Below are 22323 nucleotides of genomic sequence, written 5' to 3' on the forward strand. Positions count from 1 at the left end.
TATCTACCCCTTGTGTTATATCTTGCAATAGTCACAGTAAAAGACAAATACTAACCTATGTGTCTACCTCCACTATCAAGGCACCTGTGTATTACATCTTTCTTACCCTGCTGTCCCTAGCTGTGTACTTAGGGCCTCATTCAGACCTGCTCGCAAGCAGGTCGATGGTGGGGCACTGCGCACGCGTGGCGTGCGCGAGCCCCGGAGCGAGTGAGAAATTCACTCGCTACAAACAGGGCGGGTGTCGATGTTGATCGACAGCTCGCCCCGTTTTGTAGGTGGGGAGGGGGGGTGGCTGGTCAAACAGAAGCGTTCCTGAAGGAACGCCTGCCGTTTGTGGGCGGCCCTACTGACATCACTCGTGATGTCAGTAATGAGCTTCCTGCTCTATTAGAGCCGGAAGCTCATTGGGGCTTGCGGTAGACGAGACCCTACCACAAGGGTCTCGTCACAAGCCTGATGGTCGCAATAATTGCGACCATCACCTGGCCGCTCGCAAAAGCTGTGGGTGGTCACCCACAGCTTAGCGAGCTGCCAGGAGGCCCGGTAAAATAAAAAAGCGGCCGTCCTGATTCAGAGCGAGCGCTCGCTTTTTGCGAGCACCTCTGAATCAGGCCCTTAGTGTCATCTCTGTGTCCTTTTCTCTAATTTCTGCCCTTCATCGACATTATCATTATAATTTTTTTTTTTTTTTTGCTCTGTCTTCCTCTGTACATATGTCTCATCCACTTCTCTCAATTCTAATCGTTATCCTTCTCCTGGCTATCTCTCCCCATTCTCTCATTACTGGTCCTTTTGGGAGGAGTGGGAGGCACCATCCAGGGGAGGATGAGAGACGCACAAGAGAACAGTGCGAGTGAGACAGAGACATGCAGAGGACAGGCTGAGCTGCCAGATATTAGGAGCAGGAGAAACAGCAAGTTCATGAAAGAAGAAAAGTAGGAGACGGAGACACTAACCAGGGAGGGACGGGAATCACAACTGAAGCTGTGGAGGACGCTGCATGATATTCTTGTTATCAAACAGAGTGAAGTTATATAATCAGACATCATGGACTGTGGATAAATCAGAGACACACCCCAGGATTGCTACACAAGGGAGAGCAAGACGTACCCTCAGGAGACACCGGGCTCCTGCGTAGAGGTGAGTATCTCTCTAAAACATGATTTCTAAAGATACAAGTGCTTGGGTTGGAATTAGTGGTGTAGTTGTGTGTGTGACTGAGGGTAGTACCTGCGTGTGGGTAATGTTTAGTATAATGTATATGCAAAGGGTGGGATTTGAATATCAATCACAAAAAAATTAAACTATTTTCTCTTTGTTTTTCTCATCTCTTTTCTATTATACCCATGTTACCAAACCTGTCTTCTCTCTTCTACTGTTTGTCTTCACTCCTCTCATTTCTTCTCTCTCAAAATTATTGTCACTTCTGTCATCTCTCTCTGCCAGAGTGAACAGCGATATTTCTATTTCTTCACTCTTCCTAACCCCCACGTAAAAACTAAACTGTTATCCTCCAATGTCCCCACCACTGCACCCCAACTCCTCTGTTTACTCAATGTTCTCCCCCTTGCCTTCAACATCTCCCTTCTACTCCACTCCATCTTCATCTCTTTCCCCATCATCAACCCCACTTCTTCCATCCCTCTCCATGGCTATTGGGGCATTATCAAATGCTCTAGGCCTCTGGATCCTGGCTCGAGCTTACTCCCACTCCCGCCGCCTCCGACGTTCCAGAGCACAGTTTCTCCTCCTGGCTTCAGGGCTCCTTTTGACTGATTTGGCTGGACATCTCATAACCGGATCCTTTGTCCTGTGGCTCTATTCATATGGAAGGTTGCCAATGGCTGGATGCCAATTCCTTGGGGGATGCATGGTATTTTTTGGCCTATCCCCACTCCTACTTGGCCTTCTAATGGCATGTGAACGTTGCCTTGGTCTTACAAAACCACTCTGGCATTCAGCTGTAGTCACACAAACCCGGGCTCGGATTAGCCTAGCTTTGGCATGGGCTGTAGCGCTTCTGGTATCCACGCTGCCATTTCTTGGGTATGGAACATATGGACTGCAACCTTCAGGAACCTGGTGTTTTCTACTAGAGCCCCCTGGATTTTGCTTACTGTTCTCTGGTTTGGGTCTGGGATCACTGGTGACGGCCTTGGTGTGTAATGTGGTTGTTGGAAGCACTTTGCTTAAAGCTCGTCTCCTACGACCCTCAGGAGGGGACCGCAGAAGGCGTCATCGTGGTACCCGTTCCCATGACTTGGAAATGATGGTCCAGCTGTTGGCAATTACACTTGTCTCATGTGTATGCTGGAGCCCACTGCTGGTGAGGACTTTTATTTTACTTTTTCACTCTTTCTCTTTCCAGATATACAGATTCTTTTTTGTAACATTTTGGACAGTGTATGTCTATATATTTTAGAATAATCATAAATAGGTAGTGCCTGTATCTTGGTTTTGTAAAGGCCCACAAGGTGAATTAATATAACTGGTTCACACAAAAGTAAATGGGTATTAAGTTTTATGTGACTCAATTCGATGAACAAGGAATGATGTGGGATCAGTATAGTAGCAGAAATGACTATATAATCAGACCCAAATCAAACAAACTTCACTAACATGGCTTACTTTTAGGACGCAAAAAAGTAATTGCCTGGACACACTGTGATAATATAATGAGTAATATATAAATACGTAGGTGCTGCACAAAGAAATACACAGAGAAATTCATACTGCTGTGATACACAGTAATATCCAGAGAGACATTATTAGGACAGCACACAAAATAATATCCAGAGACAGGTATTTTTGTAACACACAGACAGGTGGCTATTGCTGCAATACAAAGAGTAATATGCAGATAGACTAGACAGGTACTGCTGCAATTCACAGAGGGTCTGAGTCAGAGGTGGACGGAATGGAAGAGCCACACTAGAGGATGTGCAATTCCGCCCATCTCAGGGGCAAATGGAGAAGGAGGTGTCTGACACCTTCTTGCTGAACTTGCGTGATCCCAGCGCTGTCACTGAGGTCACAGCCTGGGGTCACCAACACCATCTGACCATCGGTCGCAATTATTATCCCAGGGTCCAGGTTGCGGTAGCTGAAGCTTTCAGCAGCCTGACCGGGTCCTGGCACCTTGCGAGGCCAGGAAGTTTTGCATGGTCAGGATGTCAATCAGGCAGAGGCTTGGGGGAACTCCGTGAGGAATCGCAGGACCCGTCCTACACATGTACAGAGCAAATGTTGTGCACGCGCAGAGTAGGAAACATTGGAGATGTGCACTATCAATCGGGATAGCGTACATCTCTGAATCAGGCAAGGAGACAGTCATTGTTGCAATACACATACTGCTGCAATTTACATAGTAATACACAGTAGAGCAGGGATACTAGACAAAGCTGCAATACATAGAGTAACACCCAGATATACAGGCATTGCTGTAATTCACTGAATAATATACAGATAAATGGGTATTGCTGCAATATATAGAGTAATACACAGACTAATGCAAAGATAGACATTGTTGCTACACACTGTCAATCAGGATATTACAGTATATGAAGCTAAATTAATGGAACAATGTTATATCTAAAGGTGCCTACACACTGTCAATCAAGATATTACAGTATATGGAGCCTACATATTCTGTAATATCCTAAATGACAGGCATTACTAATCTACACAGAGTAACTACCCCTAACTCTAATACCCTAGCACTAATACCCAAACAACCTTAACCCCTTACTCTAACAAACCCTAACCCTAATTTCAACCCCTACCTCTAATACCCTAACAACCTACCTTAACCCCTGACCCTAACCAAACAACTAACCCATCCCTAACCCTAATAAGCTAACCCTAAGTGAGCAGATTAGATGGGTCAAATGGTTTTTATCTGCCATCAAATTCTTTTTCCTTGTTAATACACAAACTCCCAATTTCCGTATGGTTCATCTGATGTACTGTAGATCATAAAGAGAGTGTAGTAAATAAATAACCCCTTCTGTGTTACACATTATACTGCCCGTTACTTAAAAAGAGACGAGCACTACTACGTAATACATAGAGAAATGTGTTGGAGAGTATATATCTATACTCATAGACATATATCAGTATATTATAAAGGTCCATACTTCTAATTCTGTTGGGCCCTGGTATGAAAAGAGGCTTAGTTATGGTATGTTAGTGTTGCCACTCAATGATAAGTGTGTGGCCATGTCTCTTTGGCACACCCAAGCCCCCAGGCAGACCCATTCTCCTTACCTAGCACCACTGTTTTGGAGTTTATATCACACATTACATAACTATAGAAATCCGAGATGCAAAAGGTCAATTAATATAAAGATCTATTATTTGATTTTGGCTAGAAATAGTAGACAAAAGTAGCATATTGTGTAGTTAAATTGCATAAATGTAATTATTTAATGCAATATGTAGTACTAAAAACAACTTGCATCAAGTTGCACTCTATTAAATTGTATTACAAGTATATTATAATAAGAACAAATTCATAAACATAAAACTTATCCTACAATGATAGAAACAGACTGGAAGTCTGAGGTCTATAAGGGGATTAAAAAATTCCTCTGTAAACAGAAGCCTGTTGGCTAAATGAATGGAACAATGTTATATCTAATCTAACGCATTTTGTACAAGTTCCTGAGCGGTTTATTAGTTTGGGTGTCCATAAGTCTTCTTTCTATTTGGGAAAAGTAACAGGGGTGTTAGATGTTTATGTATAATTGCTGTATAGCTGTCTAACTTTTATCCAATATTCTTATCAAGCACACTCTATTCTGCTTATGAACTTTTTAATAGAGATGGGCGTTATGGTGTTGGCTCGGATCTTCCTGCCAAGTTCACATCTCGGCACAGACGTCCACGAAAGATGATTTGTCCTTGAAATGTAATGATTCGCCTCATTCTGAGATCCGAACTGGGCGGGAAGATCCGAGCCAAAAGCGAAACGCTCATCTCTACTTTTTAAACATAAAATAAACATATTTCCTTTGTTAATTATTTTTAGAACAATAAGATGTGTATCTGATAACTCCACTTGGCTTCCTCTTTAGAAATGTTTATCCTCCTCTCCCGCAGCTTATAACTTATTTAATCCCTACAAATAAACAGATGGATCCTGATTTATGTTTCAAACAAAAATGGTTGGAGATGCTGTGGGTTGTAATACCAAATTGTATGTTTCTTATGTGTTCGGGACCCAAGCTCTCATTTTCTATATGGTACACCTAACATATTGTAGATTATAAAGACACTGTTATAAATAAATTGCCGTCTATGTTACATGTTATACTGTCCATGTGAGATAACACATGTAAAATAATATTTTTTGTCTTTAATCAGGACCCATTTCCTGTATTAAGGGGGCTCTGGTATATATAATGTTACATAGAGCGTGCAGCAGCAGACTGTCCGCGGGACATCTGCACTGCCACTCCGTCACCCCTCTGGTGCCGCAACGCCAGTACAGATCTGGGGATCTCGGCGGGTATCCCGGGGTCAATGCTAGCCAAGGTCCTGTTGGAGAACCCAGACTGTAGCCGGACTCTAAGAGGACAGGTAAGGCGGGTCGCCGCTCGCGGTGGCCTGTGCGGGCAGTTATACCTCCAGTCTCAGGGGAAAGACCAGAGGTGCTCAGTGTGGATGCAGGTTCTAGCCACCGTGCTCCACTGGACCACCAGGGACAATTGGTGCGGAAACCAGCGTCCTGGGGTTTAATTAATGAGCCAGGGGAGACAGCTTCCCTGTTAATGCGACTCCTCCCCTGAGCTCAGGGCGCCTTTCCTCTGAGGTCTGGCTTCTCTGAGCTGTTCTCCTTCTCAGCCACACACCCTCTGAGGTCTCCGGCGGCCAGGTGTAGTCGGGGTGTTTCCTATAACTCATATCTATAGAGCTTAATATTTGTGAGGTTGGTCACATACAGTTATACCATGCACTGTGCCATATCCGGCTGTGTGCTCCTGCAGCTTGCCCAAGCATCAGACAGGCCCCTATGTTGCTTTTCTACATGTATCCTATATACCTAGCGGTTGCTTTATACCCAGTGCCATATTGTGAGTTACATTGCCCTACAGATATGTCTGGCAGAGGCAAGGATAATGAACAGACTTCTGCACTAATTCTGCTATCATGCAGATTATGTGCCACAGGTTTTGATGAGGAGGATTTGGTACAGTATGGGTTGTGTTAGGTGTTTTAATCCGCCAGGTACATCTATCCCCCCAGCACCAGTACAGGAACCCCTTGGTTCCGGCTGTTTTTCCCCCTATGGGGTTACCACAGCACACTGTTATTCCCTCAAAGGGATTACTACAACTGATACCAACTATGCAAACTCCTCCTGTGTCTCCACCACGGGTGGACGTTTTCTCTACCTCTGTACAGAGCCTTGCGGCTTCTTCTACAGCCATTCAGACCATACTGCAGGGTGAGAAAACTCTGAAACCTGCTAAACGTACGGTTTTGTCATCACTGTCCACATTGCTTTCTGAGTCTGAACTGTCATCTGATGATGGAGAGGTTGCTGATGCCTAACCCCGACTTCCCTCGGGAGGAGGTGGAGACCCGGTCTAAAATTAATATTCCTGCCTTAGTGCGAGCTGCCAGATCCGTCTTAGTCATAGAAGATGATGAGCCAGCCCCTAAATCCAAGCACCCTCTGTTTAAATGACAGAAAGTGGGCTTCAACAGAATTTCCTCTGTCAGATCAACTAGTTGAACACATGGCTGCAGCCTGGCAACCGCCTGGTAAGAGGTTCCAACCTCAAAAGCATTTGGCCTCATGTTACCCATTTCCTGATGCTCACTGTAAAAAAGTGGATTCCCATGTTACACGGTTAATCAAAAGTGCTACGTTACCTATGCCTTCCATTTCTTCCTTAAAGGACCCTACAGATAGGAAGGTGGAGACGTGCCTGAAATCTATATACTCTTTCAGGAGCTGTTGTCTGCCCATCCATGGCTATTTCATGGGTACCTAAGGCTATAGAAAGCTGGGCTGATGCACTGAAAGACTCTTTCCCTTCGGAGACTCCTGGGGATCAGGTGTCATTGGTTGGTCACATTCGAGATGTGGCTGCATATATTGGAGAAGCTACATTGGATACCAGTCTCCTAACCTCCAGAGTCTCTGCTGCGGCAGTGTCCGCTCGACGTTCCCTATGGTTGCGCTCTTGGAGGGCGAATACTGATTCTAAAAAGGGCCTGGAAGGCTTACCTTTCGATGGGGAGATCTTGTTTGGCCCGGATCTGGACAAGATTGTTGACACATTGGAAAAATCAAAGTTGGCATTTCTGCCTTCAGCATCTGTTTCCCTTAAACAGAGAACCTCTTCCTTTAGGTCTTTTTGTCCACAGGGAAAACCCAAATCCTTTCCTAGAGAGTCGGCTGCCAAGAAGGCCGCCAAACCCAGAAAACAGGCCTGGAGCACAAGACAACCTGTTTCTAAACCAGAGGATAGACCCTCAGCATGATGGGACGGCATCTCTCTGGGGGATCCCAGAGTGGGAGGCCGACTTCTTCAAATCGCCCAGCGTTGGTGTCAAACCACCACGGATGCTTGGGTAAGAAAAGTGGTCTCTCCTCACCAGTTTTTCTGCACAGGCCCGTTTTCAGACAAGAGCAAGGCTTTACAGAGCCAGAAAGCCAATACAGTCCTTGCTGCAAGCGGGGGCAATTGTTCCAGTCCCACTATCCCAGCGAGGGACTGGTTATTATTCTACTCTCTATCTGGTGCAGAAGCCGAATGGGTCTCATCGGCCTATCCTCAACCTCAAATCCCTCAACAAGTTCCTCAGGGTGCCCAGGTTCAGGATGGAAACCCTATGCTCCATTATACTGGCTATATAATCTGGGGATTTTATGGTATCACTGGATATTCAGGATGCATACCTACATTTCCCTATAACGCCCAGCATTATCTCCGGTTTTCTATACTACAGCAACACTTCTCTTTCCGGGGCGCTACCCTTTGGCCTGTCCACAGCTTCAAGGGTGTTTACCAAAATTATGGTGGCAAACCTGCGGAATCAGGGGATCCGGCTACTACCATACCTGGACAATCTCCTCCTGTTGGCAAGTTTTACAGACAATTGCCTTTCTACAAGCGCACGGGTGGTTAATCAATTGGAAAAAGTCCCCCCTGAATCCCTCGCAGAGGATGATTCATCTGGGGGCCCTACTGGATTCTCAACAGCAGAGAATTTTTCTGACTTCAGACAAGATCTCCACATTACAACTACGAGCACGCAGATGCCTCCACAGTCGCCGGGTGTCAATACACTCGGCGATGGAGGTTCTGGGATCCATGGTGTCCACCTTCGACATGGCAGAATATGCTTAATTTCATTCCAGGCCTCTGCAGGGGCTGATTCTCTCCAGATGGAACGGATTGCCTCAGACAACCGTGCTCTCTCCAGAGGTGCATCTGTCTCTGTCTTGGTGGCCACTGAAATTTCATCTAACCAAGGGTCGCCCCTTTTGGATCCCGGACTGGGTACTCCTAACAACGGATGCCAGTCTCCGGGGCTGGGGCACAGTGACTGATCCGCACTCTTCCTTTGGGCGCCAGAGTCTACCTGTGGAGCCTATGGACCCGGAAAAAGAAAATGAGAGTTATGGTAAGAACTTACCTTTTGTTAACTCTCTCTTTCTTTGAAGTCCATATGGCTTCATTTGGGCTTTCTTGCTGGTCACTGGTTTCCTGTCTCCTTCTCTGTGAGAGTGCGATTCTTGAGTGTACCAGTCTTCCTTCTCTCTTATCCTCCTCCAGCCTTTGGCTTATTACCAACTGAGGTGCCTCTGGCTCGAGGGCGGGGTATAGGGAGAGTGGACCAGTGCATCCTGGGAGCTGAAAGCTTTTAACTGCATGGTGCCCGGAATCAGTTTCATCACCTACACCCCAAGGCCACCCTGTGGACCCTATGGACTTCGAAGAAAGAGAGTTAACAATGGTAAGTTCTTACCGTAACTCTCATTTTTTAATACTTTTTTACTCTCCTCCAAGAATGTTACGCAACCATTTTGTATGGTGGTTTGGTTGCTATCTGCAGGGCTTCTGTCATTCGTAATTCTAATCTTTAGATCCAAGAATATTGTTATTTCAATGATAGTTTCTAAGTAAATTCAGTTTTTAGTCTTTTTGTGTTTATGTACAGTGCATCCGGAAAGTATTCACAACGCTTCACTTTTTCCACATTTTATGTTGCAGCCTTATTCCAAAATGGAATAAATGAATTTTTGTCCTCAAAATTCTACACACAATGCCCCATAATGACCACGTGTAAAAGTTTTTTTGAGATTTTTTGCAAATTTAATGAAAAAAAACAAAACACTAAGCAATCACATGTACATAAGTGTTCACGGCCTTTGCCATGAAGCTCAGGTGCATCCTGTTTCCACTGATCATCCTTGAGATGTTCCTACAGCTTAATTGGAGTCCACTTGTGGTAAATTCAGTTGATTGGACATGATTTTGAAAGGCATACACCTGTCTATATAAGGTCCCACACTGGACAGTGCATTTCAGAGCACAAACCAACCATGAAGTTCAAGGAATTGGCTGTAGACCTCCGAGACAGGATTGTCTCGAGGCACAAATCTGGGAAAGGGTACAGAAAAATATCTGCTGCTTTTGTGGTCCCAATGAGCACAGTGGCCTTCATCATCCGTAAATGGAAGAAGTTCGGAACCACCAGGACTCTTCCTAGAGTTGGCCGGCCGTCTAAAGTGAGCGATCATGGGAGAAGGGCCCTAGTCAGGGAGGTGACCAAGAACCCGCTGGTCACTCTGTCAGAGCTACAGCATTCCTCTGTGGAGAGAGAACCTTCCAGAAGGACAACCATCTCTGCAGCAATCCACCAATCAGGCCTGTATGGTAGAGCGGCCTGACGGAAGCCACTCCTTAGTAAAAAGCACATGGCAGCCCGCCTGGAGTTTGCCAAAATGCACCTGAAGTACTCTTAGACCATGAGAGACAAAGATTGAACTATTTGTCGTGAATGCCAGGCATTATGTTTGGAGGAAACCAGGCACTGCTCATCACCAGGCCAATGCCATCCCTACAGTGAAGCATATTGGTGGCAGCATCATGCTGTGGGGATGTTTATCAGTGGCAGGAACTGGGAGACTAGTCAGGATAGAGGGAAAGATGAATGCAGCAATGTACAGAGACATCCTGGATGAAAACCTACTCCAGAGCGCTCTTGATCTCAGACTGGGGTGACTGTTCATCTTTCAGCAGGACAATGACCCTAAGCACACAGCCAAGATATCAAAGGAGTGGCTTCAGGACAACTCTGTGAATGTCCTTGAGTAGCCCAGCCAGAGCCCAGACTTGAATCCAATTGAACATCTCTGGAGAGATCTGAAAATGACTGTGCACCGACGCTTCCCATCACTTGAGACGCTTGAGAGGTGCTGCAAAGAGGAATGGGCGAAACTACCCAAAGATAGGTGTACCAAGCTTGTGGCATCATATTCAAAAATACTTGAGGCTGTAGTTGCTGCCAAAGGTGCATCAACAAAGTATTGAGCAAAGGTTGTGAATATTTATGTACATGTGATTTCTTAGTTGTTTCGCAAAAAAACTTTTACACGTTGTCATTATGGGGTATTGTGTGTAGAATTTTGAGGACACAAATTAATTTATTTCATTTTGAAATAAAGCTGTAACATAACAAAATGTGGAAAAAGTGAAGCGTTGTGAATACTTTCCGGATGCACTGTAATTTTAGAATTCAACTGAGTGTGTTTGGGTCTTTGTCCAAATAATAAGGTTATCATCAATGTATCTTTGATACACAATGAGATCTTTTTAATAAGGTCTGTTGAACCAAATAGCCTCATCTTCCAGTTTGAACATTGAAATCAAAATGGCGTCCAAATTGTGACCCCTGTAGCTATAATTTATGACTGGCTGCAGAAGTCTCGTTTGTACTAGGAGTAGTAATAATAATAATTAATATTATCATTATTATTATTGTCACAATGAAAAAATATATACTTTACAGGGGCCTATTTCCATCAATGATAGTACCCCTAATGTTACATGCAGTTAATAAGGGAATTTTGTGATCACAATTAAACAACAAAAGTACTAACTAAAGCATAGAGGAATAGTGACAGAATTGATAAATAAATAAATAAAAAAAACCTTTACGTTCCTACAAAAATGCGGATGCATCTCCTAAACAAAGCGGGGAAGTTCTTTTCATCTCACAATTCAGCTATTCATCTGAAATGCTTAAAATAATCCTCTGAATAGATTGGCAGGGGCAGGTTCTGCAGAAAGTTCACATTAAAATATATTTATTTAAAATATTTTTCCAGACTGCTGCAGTATTATATATACCAGAGCACCCACCCAATATTAACAATGAGTATTTAGTTTTATACATTACAAGGCAGAAAGTGGGATCTCATTAAAGCCAAAAAGCACAGGTTTTGTCATACTGCGACAATTACAAGTTGTTTCAGTGCAGTTTAACATAAAGAATAAACAAAACATGTAACATAAATGTTTATTAAAACACACCCCTTCTCGCCTACAATATATCAACAAAGCTATAAAGAAATTTAAGGGCAGATATAGTCAGCAGCGAGCTTCTCTTGGAACTCTGGTACTAGTATAACGTGGGATATACTAGTGCCTCCTGTTCCTTTAATGCTTCCAATAAATTGACATAGTAGATCTGTCTAACTCTATGGGAGTCAGATTGGGCGATCTCATAGTTTACCCTCCTGATTACTTCAAATGGCACCTGCCACTTTGCTAGTAACCTGCTTCCCTGGGTAAGCAATAACAAAAGGACTCTATCCCATGGTGCAAAACCTTTAGTTAAGATATTGCGATTATAAAGATGTTTTTGGGTCTCCCTGGCGTTTCTCAAATTTTTCCGGGCATTCCATGCGGTTACGCATCTAGACAACTTATTGAATGAGGCTCTACCGGATGTTCTTCCCACGCTTCTCGAAAAAGGTTGAGAACACCTCGTGGCTTCCTCCCATAAAGATGCTCAAAGAGGGCAAAGCCGGTAGAAGTCTGGGGTACCTCCCTGACTACAAATTACACATAGGGAAGAAGCTTTTTTCTGTCTCAATAAACAAAACGGGTCGATGGTCGGGCAGTGCGCACGCGAGCCCCAGAGTGAGTGAGAACTTCACTCGCTGGGTGCTCGCAGCAAAACGTGGCGGCTGTCGATGTTGATAGACAGCTTGCCCTGTTTTGTAGGCGGGCTGGGGGGGTAGCTGCACAAACAGAGGCGTTCCCGAAGGAACGCCTGCCGTTTGTGGCCAGCCCTACTGACATCATGTGTGATGTCAGTAGTGAACTTCCTGCTGTATTAGAGCAGAAAGTTCACTGGGACTTGCAGTGGAGGAGGCCCTACCACAAGGGTCTTGTCGCAAGCCCGATGGTCGCGATAATCGCGACCATCGCCTGGCCACACCCACAGCTATGGAAGCGGCCTGGAGGTGGATTTTTTTTTTTTTTTTTTTAATCCGCCCTGATTCAGAGCGAGCGCTCGCAAATAGCGAGCGCATCTGAATCAGGACCATATTTTGGAGGTTTTCTCTCTGATTAGCAAAGCAACCTTAGTGTTAGGGACACAACAAATGCGGACTAGTTTGTGGAGCAACAACCATTACGGAGCAACCAAGTCTCTTTGTATCAGGGAAGTAGCAGAGACAGAGTCCACCAAGCCCTCAACCAGTCTGTTTCCCACCTGTACGCATACCTGTATCCAGGGTGGGATAGTGCAGACATCCACAGTCATAAAGACGCTGGAAAAGGGACAGTCCATTCGCAGACATCCAATCTTGATGCCCAGCACGGCCACATGATGAACTCGCCTTCAGTGGAGGTGGCGGGGAACTAACCAACTCAGGACCTTTGATTTCTGGAAAGTTGCGGGCATCACCTTCCCTGTAGAGTGACTTCTGGGGCAAAAAAACTCCCGGTGCATAGGGAAGGGACATCTTCTGATGAGGGAACTCGCACCTCACTAAATCCAGGCCTGGTGACAACTATGCGGAGGCGACTTGCTGCGAAGACAGACAGGGAGACTCCAGCCTGGTTAAGCAGCCTGACAGTGGACTCTAAATTCTTTGCTCAATGGACTGGACCTATACCTATCATTAAATATTGGCAGGAAGAAGCCCAGTAAACTGTACCAAAGTGGTGACCAACTCTACCCAACTGGACAGAGGTATGTTAGTCCGGTCATCAGGATCGATGGGTATAACCCTGAACCCAAGCTGGTAAGCTTCCGGATAGAGGGCAAAGCGGTTTGTGATGGCAGCCATCACTCGGTCATAAACCATGGATAGGTTGACACATGTAGCTTGGGCAGTGGGGCAATCTGTATAGCCCAGGAATCTTTGGACCAGGTTAGGTAGCACCCTTTTGAGAGGTGGAGAGGAAGGCCTCAATATCATTGGAAGCCTGCATTTTAGGTAGTATTGGATTCACTGCCTGCTGCTGTTTAAAGAAATCCAAAAACTGTTGCATCACAGCCTCCATGGTAGTTTATTTAAGATCCTTGGAACAGGGCCCACACTATCCCATTGGAGACTGAAGTGCTTCAAAACGAACAAACTTTTATTCCAGCCAAAAGGCACAGCCAGCTTCTTACCGACCACAACTTAGCAACCCAGCTTTACATCAAACAGCAATCACAGGACACAGGAGTATAGCAATGGGCAGCACTATACAGTACACAGAGGGCTGCCAAAAGTCCATACCCTCCTACCTCTCACACTGACTGACTCACGCAAACAGGTTTATGTACCCTAATTCCTCTTAATTTAGGAAAGGCTGTGATTCTTTCCTGACCCACAATCACCGCTTGTGGGAGATTTACACCCCCCCCCCCAATAGAACATCCTTGCATTATGATAGCAGCCTCCTTATAGCCAACCTGGGGTATCTGCTTTGCACTTTATCCTCTGTAGTGAGGTTCTTCCGTCTTTGCTGCTGGCATGGCAGCATTTCCGCTTCACTGTTACTCCACTTTTAGGAGCAGATTTGTTGTGTTTCCAGGATCAGTCTTTCCCAGCACTTTTACATATGTATTTGTTAGTATAACCTGTAGACACAATTTAAGCAATTACATTGTATGTGATATTAACATACAATTAATCACACAGCCCCCCACCCCTCTAAAGGTGCCCATCCACTAGATGATTAAGTTGAGCGATTGAACGATAACGATCGTTCGAAAATCGCTTGCAAAAATGTCTAAAATGACCAGTGATGCGCGTGCCCGCTAGTCGCTTAGCCATCTATCATCGTGCAACCATGCTGGACAATCTGACGATAACGTCAGGTTGAGCATGTTTGCAGATGATTGATGAGCCTGCACTGAATGACTGTTCGTTCAGTGCAGGCTCATCACAGACTGACAAACGACTACACGATTACAATGTCGTAATCGTGCAGTCGTTTTCATGAGTACAGAACTCAAGTATGGGCAGAATTAGTACCTCAGGGCCTGATTCAGACCCGCTCGCGAGCGCTGAAAGTAACTTTGGGCCTGATTCACTACTGTACGCACCTGCGATTACGCACGCAAACGGCCGGTTGTTGCGTACTGTATATGCATCGCAGTGCGTGAACTAGCCATTGCGATCAGGACTGCGATCACAGTGACTACGCAGATCCATCGCAGAGTGATTGACAGGAAGTGCCGTTTGTGAGTGATGACGGGGGGTGGTCGGGCGAACGCAGGCGTGCCAGTGCTTTTGAACGCCGTTGCAGGGGCATGCATAAATTATCCACTGTGATGCCTTAGACAGCCTGAGGCCTGATAGCGTGCGTGGAAGTTAGCAATTTCTGAGTAAGGTCAGGGCTTGTGCAAGTGTGATGCTGCGATGGTACTCGATTGTTCCGATGGTTTCCCAGTCTTGCTAACATTACAGATGTGTGGTAAGTAAAGTCGGCATTCCTTATGTTATGCTGCGAGGGAATGGCGATCGCAATGGATTAGCATACTATTGCAGTTGACCTGCATGCATTATCGCTATTGCATTCGCAGTTGCGTTCCGTAGTGACTCAGGCCCTTGTTTGTGAAGTTTTTAACAAGAACCATTCTTACAATTTTGTTTTTAATATTTATTTTGTTTCATTCAGTTGCCCTGACTCCACCTTCATTCTTCTGTTCTGTTTTTACTCATTCTCTGTCCTCAACCTTTATGTTTATTGTACAAATCTCTTCATCCTAATATGCCTGTTCTGTGTTTTCTCATTCTTGTTAGCTCACATAGACACCAAGGCTAAAAAAGAAAACCATAAATTTTGTAATTTATTCTAATAGTGACAGGATTTAGTTATTAAAAAAACTATTTCAAAAAGTATAATGTTTTATCCACGCTTATGTCTTGTCCTAAAGCAAGAGTGCTAACTGAGCCCACCAACCGCCATTAGCCCCCTCCAGACTCACCTGCAACACAATTTGTACAATTTGGCTCACAGACTGGGACAACGCTCTTAGGAAATTGCTGTCTATTGCCCCTTTTGGGTAGAGTTCTTTAGTAAGCTCTTTGTGTGGCTGTTGTTTCTTGTATTATCCTTAACTAATGTGTGCTACCTTACAAGATAAAGCAGGAGATCTATCAAGCCTTAGAGAGAGATACAGTTGAGAAGTTTCCCATAGCAACCAATAAGCTTCTGTCATTTTAGAGGTTGTGCTAGATAAATGATCGATAGAAGCTGATTGCTTACTATGGGCAATGTCGCCATTTTATCTCTCTCAAAGGTTTGATACAATTCCCCTAAAGTATACCTACATTTGTCCAGTTATTTGCTTAAATGTTTCCAAATCTATTAGAGGTACCGTGTAACCTCAGCCTCCAGGTAAGACTGCCTTCTGGCTCACAAGCTAGCACAGTGGGCAAAAGAGATACACATAAGTCGATATCCTCACAGTACTGTTCCTACCTCAACATTAGCTGTGTAACATATAAGAAAGGTTTTGTATAGGAACTGTGCTTAACCAATTAGTAGATATTTAAATCATGCCATACACAGACAATTGAAATCACAATTGACATAATTTATTAAGATATACACATATAATGTTGCATGGGTCCCAGCAAAAATAAATTAAAAAATAATACACAATTAAAAGACAGTAAATATTTTGCAATGACTGCAATAATAAAATGTAGCCTTTAAATATCCAATTCTCTGCAAAGAAACACTGCTGTTATTCCAACTTGTAATAATATAACAGTCTGCTGATGAATTGTAGCAATGTCCAGATTATAAATATGTAAAGATACAGTTTCTCACCCTGATGTGTGCACACTAATTCCGCTGTAATCCTTTAGTAGTAGCCTATTGAGGATGGGACATATAGACAGGGCAGCTTATCTGGATGGTAGTGTCCGATCAGGGTCACTGGACCCTCTGCTTCCAACAGCAGCCCCCGCGCTCATGCTGTGTCCACACAGCGAGACTGACGTCTCTGCCGTAAGTGAGGCTGCGGGTGCAGGGGAGGAAGCTGGGCAGCCTATAGCTGGTCACTCTGAAGATTCCGGCAATGTCCAATATGAGTCCTCAGACCATCGGCTATCTGCCGCGGTAACCTCGCTCACGCTGTGTCCATACAGCAAGGCCGGCGTCTATGAAGGAAAATTGTGCAGTTGAAGCTATACCAGGGGAGATAAGAGGCTGTAGCCACAGTCACCCAATTGAAGTGGCTGTGGTAGCTGGTTTACAGCGGTGTTTGCAGATGGTACCTGGATCCCTGCTGTTTGAAACAGTGGCAGGTTCTCCTCCCTAATGCATTTCTTCACCCTTAGGTAATTTCATCAAACTGCTATGTTATAATTGGTGAGTAGGGATCTCTTACTTCCTTTTCTGTTTCCTAATGTCTAGACCTGTTTTGTGAATTATGCTGTTTGTAGAGCTCTCCAGAATGTGCTGCAATTATATATATATATATATATATATATATATATAAAATGTACAAGTGGCCCGGCACTCTGCTGACCCAAATATGGGTACATATATCTTGCTCCAGGTGCCCTCTGAAGGTGGAGATCACTCCCCTCTATACAAACGGGGCAGGAAAGTCAGCAGCACTCAGGAGACTTCTTATGAAAAAAAGGTGTCTTTATTTCGACGTTTCGGGGCAACGTGACCCCCGTCTTCAGGAACACACACAATGATAATACACTACAACTCACTGCGACCGGAAGTGAGTGGTCTGAGGCCGGCTGAGGGCAGGGGGAGTCACCTGCGTTCATCACTTAAGGTATTTAAGCTTATGGTTGTAGTGTATTATCATTGTGTGTGTTCCTGAAGACGGGGTCACGTTGCCCCGAAACGTCGAAATAAAGACACCTTTTTTTCATTCATAAGAAGTCTCCTGAGTGCAGCTGACTTTCCTGCCACATATATATATATATATATATATATATATATACACCCACAGGGCTATTTTTCTAGAAAAACAGGTTTAGGAACTGTTCGCTCCGAGCAATGTTCGCACAACTGCGCATGCGTATGGGTTGTAATACGCATGCGCGAACCAGTCATTGTGGTCGGAAATTGTGTGAATGCCTGCTAATTTGAGTGACAGAATGAGTCGTTTGTGGGTGGTAACAGGGGAAGGTGCTTGAAAACGGGGAGTGGATATCCGAACGCAGGCGTGCCAAACGGTCAAAACGAGCGTTTTAAGGGTGTGCATAATTAACAAAGCAGCGTCATCGACCATGTCACTTGGTTGTCTTTTAGCCTGAACTGCTCGCATGATAGCAGTAGGAAAATCCTACCACAAGCACTGCGAGCAGTTCATACACCTTTCGATGTACTCGATTAATCTAATAAATAGCGGAGATGACGTTGGATGCGAGCGGCCAGGGGGTGTTTTTTAAAAAATAGCAAGCGCATGTTTCGTTCGCTCGTTCAGACATAGAGGCGTCAACAGACCGCAAAGAGCGAGCTCTCTATTTAAATATCCGGACCCTTTTTCTGAACGAGCGAGCGCAAAGAGCGTCCGGCTCTGAATCAGGCCCTGTGGGTGGAGCTATAGTAATTTTACATATATATTATATAAATATATTATATATATATACACCTATATAGTATATAGAACAGAAGGCACTCAAAAGGGACTTATGAAATAAAAATTTTGGCCCAGGACATTACGTCATGGTTAATGAGAAGCTCAGGAGTTCTTGCTTGTTCCTGCTAAAAAATAGCACCGTGTATGTATATTTATTTATATATGTAAAAAATAATAATATATATGTAATGTCACTCTTATATTTTCACTCTTATACATAGGTTTCTGTGGTGATGTTACAGGCTGGCACGCCTCTCCCTCGTCCTAATTGGCTACTCTTCACGGTGCGCTTAGCTTCATGTAACCAGATCCTGGATCCGTGGGTGTACATATTGCTACGTCGTGCCATTCTCCGCCGCCTCTGCAGTATCTTTGTGAGAGTGGCACGTGTGCGAGGAGGGAAACCAATCCGTTGGGACCCTGGGGATTTTCAGAGTTCTGATCGCAGTGTAATCAGCCACCTATAGTCTCTGAATGTGAAATTAGTGTACAGGGGCAACATGGAAACTCTGCTGAGAGAACAACCTCTTACCCTATGTATAGAACATACAGACATGCAAAGAACCCTTCTTGGAGAGACAGACAACTTGTCATTTGCTCTTTGGGTCTTGCCTCAACACAGAAGACAAAATGATGCTGTTGTAGCATAAGTAGTGAGCCTTTGTAGACGTGAGGGGATCCCATTTGTGGTTACACACACAGATGCTGGCAGATAACAGCTCTGCACAATGTCTTTGCACAATTGGTGTCATGGTTGATGGGACCCCAGAGATTTGTACAACAGAAAAATCACAGAGACTGTGTAACCTCACAAAATGCTTTATACCTGTATAAGAGAGTAATAAAATAGTCTAATTTCACTTGTGTTATAGTGAGTCTTAGGTCTTTTGTGTAATGTGAGCAGATGAATTATATTGTTGGTTAAGAGCGATGACCTTGACTTGAGGCATCAGGTGCTGACTGACTGGGATTGGTAGTGGGCAGTGCCATCTGTGAGGTCATGCCTCCTTCCCCAGATCTGCTCAGGATTTGCACATCAGATCAGTGGCAACAGGAGGAAAAGATTCATAAAAACCCATTGTAAGGAGAGGCTGGTACCATGTGGACGGCTGTGAGCACAGGATCCTAGAAGAAAAGCAGAGGCAGCAATACAACAAAAGAGATTGCAGTGGCAGAAGAGACCTACATCAAAGACAGCACATTTGAGGAGGCTGTACAAAGTTATTGGACATCAATCATCATGGGGGTTAAACATGCACTGGAACGCCATCATTTGTTTAACAAAATATAGCTATACATTGTATCATGTTTCCTTTATTAATATGCACTATTTAGCACTGCCATATCACAGGGCTGATACTGAAGTCATTGTATTAAAGGTGCGCTTTTAGAAATGTTAGATTCCATACTGAATTTCTTTTAATATTATACGTGGGTTTTTATTATGTGTGTGCATGTGATGGAGTGGGGTTGGTGTAATGGGAGGGAGTGGGTTGGTGTAATGGGAGAGAGTGGGATTGGTGTAATGGCAGAGAGTGGGGTTGGTGTGATGGGAGGGAGTGGGGTTGGTGTAATGGGAGTGAGTGGGGTTGGTATAATGGGAGTGAGTGGGGTTGGTGTGATGGGAGAGAGTAGGATTGGTGTGATGGGAGAGAGTGGGATTGGTGTGATGGGAGGGAGTGGGGTTGGTGTAATGGGAGTGAGTGGGGTTGGTGTAATGGGAGGGAGTAGGATTGGTGTAATGGGAGGGAGTGGGTTGGTGTGATGGGAGGGAGTGGGGTTGGTGTAATGGGAGGGAGTGGGGTTGGTGTAATGGGAGGGAGTGGGGTTGGTGTGATGGGAGAGAGTGGGATTGGTGTGATGGGAGAGAGTGGGATTGGTGTGATGGGAGGGAGTGGGATTGGTGTGATGGGAGGGAGTGGGTTGGTGTAATGGGAGGGAGTGGGTTGGTGTAATGGGAGGGAGAGGGGTTGGTGTAATTGGAGGGAGAGGGGTTGGTGTAATGGGAGGGAGAGGGGTTGGTGTAATGGGAGAGAGTGGGTTGGTGTAATGGGAGGGAGTGGGTTGGTGTAATGGGAGGGAGTGGGTTGGTGTAATGGGAGGGAGTGGGGTTGGTGTGATGGGAGAGAGTGGGATTGGTGTGATGGGAGGGAGTGGGATTGGTGTAATGGGAGAGAGTGGGATTGGTGTGATGGGAGAGAGTGGGATTGGTGTGATGGGAGGGAGTGGGGTTGGTGTGATGGGAGGGAGTGGGGTTGGTGTGATGGGAGGGAGTGGGGTGGTGTGATGGGAGAGAGTGGGAATTGTGTGATGGGAGTGAGTGGGGTTGGTGTAATGGGCAGGTACAACTACTGGTGGGTATTTAAAGTTCAAAATGTGAAACAATGTTTAGAAATGGCCTTTATTTGCCTTGCTGCTGTGAACACATACTCTAGAGAACCCATACTGTATCTCTCATTTCCTTTTCAACTCAATGGCAGCCATAGTGTATGGGTTACCAATTTACTCAGCTGAGTAGAGACAGGAAAACAACCCACCCATCAGGAAAGTGTATAGTGGGACTTTGGTGTCCTTATCCTATCTCTCAGTTGAATGAGGTGAGCGTGTGTAGCGTTAGTGTAGTGTTTGTTATTGTTCAAGCTAAATTACATACCTGTTGCTGGCAAGTGTGGATGGTCCCTGTGCTGCACCTAAGGGAGTGCTAGCAGGGACAGAGGTGGTTCCCTGGGACACTGGATGCTACTTTCAAGCACCAAATGTCTGGAGATTCCTCTTCTGTGTTAATGTGCCAGAAGATCCCTGGCATCTACTGTATATGACATCACAGCAATGTTCAGCACAGACTTAAACTGGCAAAGATGCTGCAATTTCAAGGAGAATTTGTACACCGTGGTGCCTAAGCCCACCCACAAAACACCAAAGGGCATCCTTACTAGGTACACCCCTTCTTAGGCGTGCTTTCTTGGAAATATTTAGATTTTAGTTAGTTGATAAGCCTTTCATTCTCAGTACTCTTTCTGAGCCTGCTGACAGGAAAAAAACAGCAAAACTCAGCATCATGTTTGTAGAGTGTGTGACAAATATTAAGCTGTTTATTATGACTTTTAGGTGTTGGATTGTATCTATCAAAACAAAGAAAGCTCTCTCAGGCTCCTGATCAAATATAAGAGTTAAATTCCTGGCTGGTGATGTCAGTGCAGGATGTTTGATATTTTTGTGGATTTATATAGTAGATACAGTGACAGAAGAGACCGAGATGATATATAACTGTGGTCAGATATTTAAGTGTGGACCTAGATAATGCACTGCCTAGCGCCTCTGTTGCCAGCAGGTCCCTGGGTTCTCCTATTGAGCTAGATTGGTCATCTAGCAATGAGTCAGGAGAGATTGGGGAAGAGCCAAGGTCGTTTAATCCCGTGTTGTTAATGTGCTATTTAAACATATTAACAAAACAGTGAAGATAAATTATACCAGGGCTCCAACTTCTTGCCAAGATTTTCTCTTTGTGAATCATCAAAGAAAAGGCAGAGTGCTTATTGTACGCCAGATTACTAAAAATTGCATTAATAAACAATTGGTTCAGATGGACAGACATCAGTTATAGCTTAAACTCACACACTTGAATGACCTGGCGATCTTGTGACTGTCCGATAATATGTAATGATATATCGTGTCTGTGTAGAGACTGCATGATCCACCGTACGATGATACACTACAGAATTAATGTTACCGCACTGCATCTTACGTCGCATCTTAGGCAGAAGCGACCACACAATTTATGAAAGGATGATTTGAGGGTGCAGACTATAAAATGGTCATTGCGATCCATCACGTATTGTCATATTTGGCAATATATTGTATGGTGTGTACCCAGATTTTGGAGAATTAACCATATATATATATATATATATATATATATATATATATATATAAGAGATGTGTGCATACAGTATCTCTGTGTTGTGGTTTTGGTTCTAAACAATTGATGTGTTTTGGTAAAACCACCCTCAAGTGTTTTGGTTAGGTCTTGGTTTGGTTTTTGAAAATTTACAAAAACAGCTAAAATCATGTAACTTAGACCTATTTTTGTTACTATTGTATTATTAACATCAATAACATTAATTTCCAGTAATTTCTAGTCAATTGTGACCTCTTCACAGCACCTGAAATCATGAGGGAGGAACTTAAACACCATCCAAAACACGCAAGATCTGTTTTTTACAGTAGATC

The 22323-nt window shown here is 44.4% G+C and overlaps 1 protein-coding gene across 1 annotated transcript; it reads left to right on the forward strand.

Moving 5' to 3' along the window:
* Positions 1-1519: 1519 nt before the first annotated feature.
* Positions 1520-19453, forward strand: PTGER1 (prostaglandin E receptor 1). The gene is made up of 2 exons (XM_088480436.1): positions 1520-2329; positions 18315-19453. The coding sequence occupies exons 1-2, from the start codon at positions 1520-1522 to the stop codon at positions 18558-18560; spliced, it is 1056 nt and encodes a 351-aa protein (XP_088336562.1). The 3' UTR covers positions 18561-19453.
* The last annotated feature ends 2870 nt before the right edge of the window (positions 19454-22323 follow it).

Source organism: Taudactylus pleione, unplaced genomic scaffold (genome assembly GCF_031769625.1).
Source record: "Taudactylus pleione unplaced genomic scaffold, aTauple2 ptg000253l, whole genome shotgun sequence".
Taxonomy (NCBI): domain Eukaryota; kingdom Metazoa; phylum Chordata; class Amphibia; order Anura; family Myobatrachidae; genus Taudactylus; species Taudactylus pleione.